This window comes from Adiantum capillus-veneris, chromosome 2 (assembly GCF_014529385.1).
Source record: "Adiantum capillus-veneris isolate H3 chromosome 2, ASM1452938v2, whole genome shotgun sequence".
Classification (NCBI taxonomy): domain Eukaryota; kingdom Viridiplantae; phylum Streptophyta; class Polypodiopsida; order Polypodiales; family Pteridaceae; genus Adiantum; species Adiantum capillus-veneris.
This window is the reverse complement of record NC_140932.1, coordinates 119,975,381-119,982,973: the sequence shown is the minus strand read 5'-3', so window position 1 is coordinate 119,982,973 and position 7,593 is coordinate 119,975,381. Positions and strand designations below refer to the sequence as shown.

General features: G+C 42.9%; 3 protein-coding genes across 3 annotated transcripts; all 3 read left to right on the top strand.

The window, feature by feature from the left end:
• LOC147463481 (uncharacterized) lies at positions 1-1,028 on the top strand. The gene is made up of 3 exons (XM_086496708.1): positions 1-17; positions 236-857; positions 978-1,028. The coding sequence occupies exons 1-3, from the start codon at positions 1-3 to the stop codon at positions 1,026-1,028; spliced, it is 690 nt and encodes a 229-aa protein (XP_086352834.1).
• Positions 1,029-3,249: 2,221 nt separating this feature from the next.
• Positions 3,250-4,026, top strand: LOC147463480 (uncharacterized). The gene is made up of 2 exons (XM_086496696.1): positions 3,250-3,855; positions 3,976-4,026. Exons 1-2 carry the CDS (start codon positions 3,250-3,252, stop codon positions 4,024-4,026), a joined length of 657 nt encoding a protein of 218 aa, XP_086352822.1.
• A 953-nt stretch (positions 4,027-4,979) lies between these two features.
• On the top strand, positions 4,980-7,006 carry LOC147463479 (uncharacterized). Its single transcript, XM_086496683.1, has 3 exons — positions 4,980-5,094; positions 6,258-6,835; positions 6,956-7,006. Exons 1-3 carry the CDS (start codon positions 4,980-4,982, stop codon positions 7,004-7,006), a joined length of 744 nt encoding a protein of 247 aa, XP_086352809.1.
• Positions 7,007-7,593: the final 587 nt, after the last annotated feature.

Genomic DNA, 7,593 nt, shown 5'->3' with positions numbered 1-7,593 from the left:
ATGGAAACTTTAACCAGGTACGCATTTGTTACAATAAAGTGTAAGGATTGATTTTTTCGTTATTTTTGTTGTCGTTGTCATCCTCATTGTCGACGTGGTGTTTTGTTGTCGACGTCCGGCTCTCTCTCTCTCTCTCTCTCTCTCTCTCTCCACGCTCCAACGTAAATAATTGACTCTTTCTCTGTCTTCCGCCTTGTTTATTTACTATAAAATCTTCATCATTATGTTCATGCAGCTGTCGATTATCATCAATGGACAGCATCGATTACTTGTTCTCAGAACTATATTTGTTGCCTCCCCGATCTCCGCAGAACTATGGTCGCCCCACCCTCATACTCGACTTGGACAACACCCTCATGTCGTCTGGACGGGGATACACACAATACGCTCCCAAGGCACCTTCTGAGTTTTGTTTCATAGGTGCCGACGGCGATGTATATTGGACGGTCATCAAGCGCCTTGGCATTGACGATTTCCTTCACGAGATGGCTGCGCTTTACGAGATCGTCGTGTTTACCTCTAGTACATTTTACTACGCACACAACGCGGTCTCTCGTTTGGACAAATCTGGTTGCATCGCTCATATCCTCTGCAGTAAGGATTGCGATGAGTATATCGACCATCAAAAAAGGCAGTATGTGAAAGTGAAGAACCTCACTAGGCTGGGGAGAAACCTGAAGAGAGTGGTTGCTGTGGATGATGACCCACTGTATTATTCCACCTGCCCGGAAAATGTAATCGGCATTAGTCGTTTTACAGGTGATTCTTCAGATCGAGAGTTAGAGAAGCTGACGCCCTTATTGAGATCACTCGTGCAAGAGGAAGATATCCCACTTGCTCTCAAGGTACCAATAAAAGTTATTGTTGTTGTTGTTGCGGTCGCTGTTGTCATCCTCGACAACGTCGACGTGGTTGTTGTTGTCATCGATATTGTCGGACAATGTCAGTCTCATATAATTAACCTTGCATTCATGCAGAGGCACAAGGAGTTGGAAGAGGCTCAAAGACATGAAGGTATAAAGCTTTAATTTTACACAAGAAGATTTAGAAATTTTCTCATGTAGGAAAATGAGGTACCGCATACCTAGCTAGGTACGATTGGGGGCAGGGGACCACTGCCCCCCCCATCGGGCCGGTGGTCCCCTTCCCCCAATTGTACCTAGCTAGGTATGCGTTGCCTCCCTCACAGAAGCTGAGGTAAGTCATGATGTGAGAATTGTTGTGAGAATTTGTCCAAAACTTCTTGTGGTAAGTATTCATACTATTTCTTATGCCACCACTCACAAGAAGATTCAGAAATATTGTCATGTTGGAAAACGGAGTCTTTCTTAGTGTTTTTCATACAATGCATAACATCATGAGCTTCTGCGCGAAAGGCATTGCATACCTAGCTAGGTACGATTGGGGGCAGGGGACCCCCGCCCCCCCACCGGGCCGGCGGTCCCCTACCCCCAATCGTACCTAGCTAGGTATGCGGCGCCTCCCTCACAGAAGCTCATGATGTTGAGGTAAGTCACAATGTGGGAAATATTGTGAGAATTTGTCCAAAACTTCTTGTGACTACTGAATATAATCATTTCTTTGTTGTTTCTCATGACACCACTACTCAATATTCCACCACTGCATTATACATGTGTAAAAATTGACACGTCAGACAAGTCGGATGGTGACATGAATAAAATTTTGTCAAACACAAAAACACAGGTAAATAAGTAAGCAAGATTTTTTGTTGGACTGTAACACTTGAAGTGACCATTCTTTAGCCACACTAACCATTATTTTTTTTTCAATAAGAGTGATCTTGACTTAACATTAAAGCCAATGGCTCCGGCTCTGACACCCCAATCTGGTCAAGAACTAGATGGCAACTTTAACCAGGTACGCATTTGTCACAATAAAGTGTAAGAATTGATTTGTTTGTTATTGTTGTCGTCGTTGTCATCCTCATAGTCGACGTGGTGGTTGTTGTCGACGTTGGGCAATGCCTGTTAATATGATTCACGGTGGATGCATGGAACAACACAAGGAGCTAGAAGAGGCTCGCGGATATGAAGGTATAAGGCTCAACGAGCTAGAAGAGTCTCAAGGAAATGAAGGTATAAGGCTTTAATCTTGTGCATATTATTTCTTATACCACCACTACTCAATATAGCTATTTCCATGTTGTTTTGCATTCGATCACTACTCCATATACCTCCACTATGATGGCCTCCCATGTGAATGCACTTTGTTGCATGCCCAGGAGATTCACCGTGTATTTCCGTACGGTACCACATGAGTGTACAAGAGAGGGGTTTTGGAGGTGGCGTATAAGCCTCATGCTCTCTTGGCTAACCCCTTATGCCAATGCTTGATCTGGCATGGCGTGGTCTTTTCTTTAAAAGAGAGAACAATGTATGTATGTGTAGATATATTAGGATATGAATAAAAAGGGGATCCCTAATTGTTTAAGTGACCTAGAATATAAATAATGAGCTTTCACCAGTTTCATAGTATCCACGACTTCCTAGAATATAAATAACGAGCTATAACAGTTATGGTAGTATCCCTTTTCGCCAATTGTACCTAGCTAGGTATGCGTTTCCTCCCTCACAGAAGCTGATGTAAGTCATGATGTGAGAATTTGTCCAAAACTTCTTGTGTTAAGTATTCATACTATTTCTTATGCCACCACTACTGAATATAGTCATTTCCTTGTTGTTTCTCATGACACCGCTACTCAATATTCCACCTCTGCATTATACAGGTGTAAAAACTCACACGTCAAACAAGTCGGATGGTGACATGAATAAAATTTTGTCAAACACACAAACACATGTAAATAAGTAAGCAAGCTTTTTTGTTGGACTGTAACACTTGAAGTGACCATTCTTTAGCTACACTAACCATTATTGTTTTTTCAATAAGAGTGATCTTGACTTAACATTAAAGCCAATGGCTCCGGCTCTGACACTCCAATCTGGTCAAGAACTAGATGGAAACTTTAACCAGGTACGCATTTGTTACAATAAAGTGTAAGGATTGATTTTTTCGTTATTTTTGTTGTCGTTGTCATCCTCATTGTCAACGTGGTGTTTTGTTGTCGACGTCGGGCTCTCTCTCTCTCTCTCTCTCTCTCTCTCTCTCTCTCTCTCTCTCTCTCTCTCTCCACGCTCCAACGTAAATAATTGACTCTTTCTCTGTCTTCCGCCTTGTTTATTTACTATAAAATCTTCATCATTATGTTCATGCATCTGTCGATTATCATCAATGGACAGCATCGATTACTTGTTCTCAGAACTATATTTGTTGCCTCCCCGATCTCCGCAGAACTATGGTCGCCCCACCCTCATACTCGACTTGGACAACACCCTCATGTCGTCTGGACGGGGATACACACAATACGCTCCCAAGGCACCTTCTGAGTTTTGTTTCATAGGTGCCGACGGCGATGTATATTGGACGGTCATCAAGCGCCTTGGCATTGACGATTTCCTTCACGAGATGGCTGCGCTTTACGAGATCGTCGTGTTTACCTCTAGTACATTTTACTACGCACACAACGCGGTCTCTCGTTTGGACAAATCTGGTTGCATCGCTCATATCCTCTGCAGTAAGGATTGCGATGAGTATATCGACCATCAAAAAAGGCAGTATGTGAAAGTGAAGAACCTCACTAGGCTGGGGAGAAACCTGAAGAGAGTGGTTGCTGTGGATGATGACCCACTGTATTATTCCACCTGCCCGGAAAATGTAATCGGCATTAGTCGTTTTACAGGTGATTCTTCAGATCGAGAGTTAGAGAAGCTGACGCCCTTATTGAGATCACTCGTGCAAGAGGAAGATATCCCACTTGCTCTCAAGGTACCAATAAAAGTTATTGTTGTTGTTGTTGCGGTCGCTGTTGTCATCCTCGACAACGTCGACGTGGTTGTTGTTGTCATCGATATTGTCGGACAATGTCAGTCTCATATAATTAACCTTGCATTCATGCAGAGGCACAAGGAGTTGGAAGAGGCTCAAAGACATGAAGGTATAAAGCTTTAATTTTACACAAGAAGATTTAGAAATTTTCTCATGTAGGAAAATGAGGTACCGCATACCTAGCTAGGTACGATTGGGGGCAGGGGACCACTGCCCCCCCCATCGGGCTGGTGGTCCCCTTCCCCCAATTGTACCTAGCTAGGTATGCGTTGCCTCCCTCACAGAAGCTGAGGTAAGTCATGATGTGAGAATTGTTGTGAGAATTTGTCCAAAACTTCTTGTGGTAAGTATTCATACTATTTCTTATGCCACCACTCACAAGAAGATTCAGAAATATTGTCATGTTGGAAAACGGAGTCTTTCTCAGTGTTTTTCATACAATGCATAACATCATGAGCTTCTGCTCGAAAGGCATTGCATACCTAGCTAGGTACGATTGGGGGCAGGGGACCCCCGCCCCCCCACCGGGCCGGCGGTCCCCTACCCCCAATCGTACCTAGCTAGGTATGCGGCGCCTCCCTCACAGAAGCTCATGATGTTGAGGTAAGTCACAATGTGGGAAATATTGTGAGAATTTGTCCAAAACTTCTTGTGACTACTGAATATAATCATTTCTTTGTTGTTTCTCATGACACCACTACTCAATATTCCACCACTGCATTATACATGTGTAAAAATTGACACGTCAGACAAGTCGGATGGTGACATGAATAAAATTTTGTCAAACACAAAAACACAGGTAAATAAGTAAGCAAGATTTTTTGTTGGACTATAACACTTGAAGTGACCATTCTTTAGCCACACTAACCATTATTTTTTTTTCAATAAGAGTGATCTTGACTTAACATTAAAGCCAATGGCTCCGGCTCTGACACCCCAATCTGGTCAAGAACTAGATGGCAACTTTAACCAGGTACGCATTTGTCACAATAAAGTGTAAGAATTGATTTGTTTGTTATTGTTGTCGTCGTTGTCATCCTCATAGTCGACGTGGTGGTTGTTGTCGACGTTGGGCAATGCCTGTTAATATGATTCACGGTGGATGCATGGAACAACACAAGGAGCTAGAAGAGGCTCGCGGATATGAAGGTATAAGGCTCAACGAGCTAGAAGAGGCTCAAGGAAATGAAGGTATAAGGCTTTAATCTTGTGCATATTATTTCTTATACCACCACTACTCAATATAGCTATTTCCATGTTGTTTTGCATTCGATCACTACTCCATATACCTCCACTATGATGGCCTCCCATGTGAATGCACTTTGTTGCATGCCCAGGAGATTCACCGTGTATTTCCGTACGGTACCACATGAGTGTACAAGAGAGGGGTTTTGGAGGTGGCGTATAAGCCTCATGCTCTCTTGGCTAACCCCTTATGCCAATGCTTGATCTGGCATGGTGTGGTCTTTTCTTTAAAAGAGAGAACAATGTATGTATGTGTAGATATATTAGGATATGAATAAAAAGGGGATCCCTAATTGTTTAAGTGACCTAGAATATAAATAATGAGCTTTCACCAGTTTCATAGTATCCACGACTTCCTAGAATATAAATAACGAGCTATAACAGTTATGATAGTATCCCTTTTCGCCAATTGTACCTAGCTAGGTATGCGTTTCCTCCCTCACAGAAGCTGATGTAAGTCATGATGTGAGAATTTGTCCAAAACTTCTTGTGTTAAGTATTCATACTATTTCTTATGCCACCACTACTGAATATAGTCATTTCCTTGTTGTTTCTCATGACACCGCTACTCAATATTCCACCTCTGCATTATACAGGTGTAAAAACTCACACGTCAAACAAGTCGGATGGTGACATGAATAAAATTTTGTCAAACACACAAACACATGTAAATAAGTAAGCAAGCTTTTTTGTTGGACTGTAACACTTGAAGTGACCATTCTTTAGCTACACTAACCATTATTGTTTTTTCAATAAGAGTGATCTTGACTTAACATTAAAGCCAATGGCTCCGGCTCTGACACTCCAATCTGGTCAAGAACTAGATGGAAACTTTAACCAGGTACGCATTTGTTACAATAAAGTGTAAGGATTGATTTTTTCGTTATTTTTGTTGTCGTTGTCATCCTCATTGTCAACGTGGTGTTTTGTTGTCGACGTCGGGCTCTCTCTCTCTCTCTCTCTCTCTCTCTCTCTCTCCCCACGCTCCAACGTAAATAATTGACTCTTTCTCTGTCTTCCGCCTTGTTTATTTACTATAAAATCTTCATCATTATGTTCATGCATCTGTCGATTATCATCAATGGACAGCATCGATTACTTGTTCTGAGAACTATATTTGTTGCCTCCCCGATCTCCGCAGAACTATGGTCGCCCCACCCTCATACTCGACTTGGACAACACCCTCATGTCGTCTGGACGGGGATACACACAATACGCTCCCAAGGCACCTTCTGAGTTTTGTTTCATAGGTGCCGACGGCGATGTATATTGGACGGTCATCAAGCGCCTTGGCATTGACGATTTCCTTCACGAGATGGCTGCGCTTTACGAGATCGTCGTGTTTACCTCTAGTACATTTTACTACGCACACAACGCGGTCTCTCGTTTGGACAAATCTGGTTGCATCGCTCATATCCTCTGCAGTAAGGATTGCGATGAGTATATCGACCATCAGAAAAGGCAGTATGTGAAAGTGAAGAACCTCACTAGGCTAGGGAGAAACCTGAAGAGAGTGGTTGCTGTGGATGATGACCCACTGTATTATTCCACCTGCCCAGAAAATGTAATCGGCATTAGTCGTTTTATAGGTGATTCTTCAGATCGAGAGTTAGAGAAGCTGACGCCCTTATTGAGATCACTCGCGCAAGAGGAAGATATCCCACTTGCTCTCAAGGTACCAATAAAAGTTATTGTTGTTGTTGTTGCGGTCGTTGTTGTCATCCTCGACAACGTCGACGTGGTTGTTGTTGTCATCGATATTGTCGGACAATGTCAGTCTCATATAATTAACCTTGCATTCATGCAGAGGCACAAGGAGCTGGAAGAGGCTCAAAGACATGAAGGTATAAAGCTTTAATTTTACACAAGAAGATTTAGAAATTTTCTCATGTAGGAAAACTAGGTACCGCATACCTAGCTAGGTACAATTGGGGGCAGGGACCACTGCCCCCCCCCACCGGGCCGGTGGTCCCCTTCCCCCAATTGTACCTAGCTAGGTATGCGTTGCGTCCCTCACAAAAGTGAGGTAAGTCATGATGTGAGAATTGTTGTGAGAATTTGTCCAAAACTTCTTGTGGTAAGTATTCATACTATTTCTTATGCCACCACTCACAAGAAGATTCAGAAATATTCTCATGTTGGAAAACAGAGTCTTTCTCAATGTTTTTCATACAATGCATAACATCATGAGCTTTTGCTCGAAAGGCATTGCATACCTAGCTAGGTACGATTGGGGGCAGGGGACCCCCGCCCCCCCCACCGGGCCGGCGGTCCCCTACCCCCAATCGTACCTAGCTAGGTATGCGGCGCCTCCCTCACAGAAGCTCATGATGTTGAGGTAAGTCACAATGTGGGAAATATTGTGAGAATTTGTCCAAAACTTCTTGTGACTACTCAATATAATCATTTCTTTGTTGTTTCTCATGACACCAGTACTCAATATTC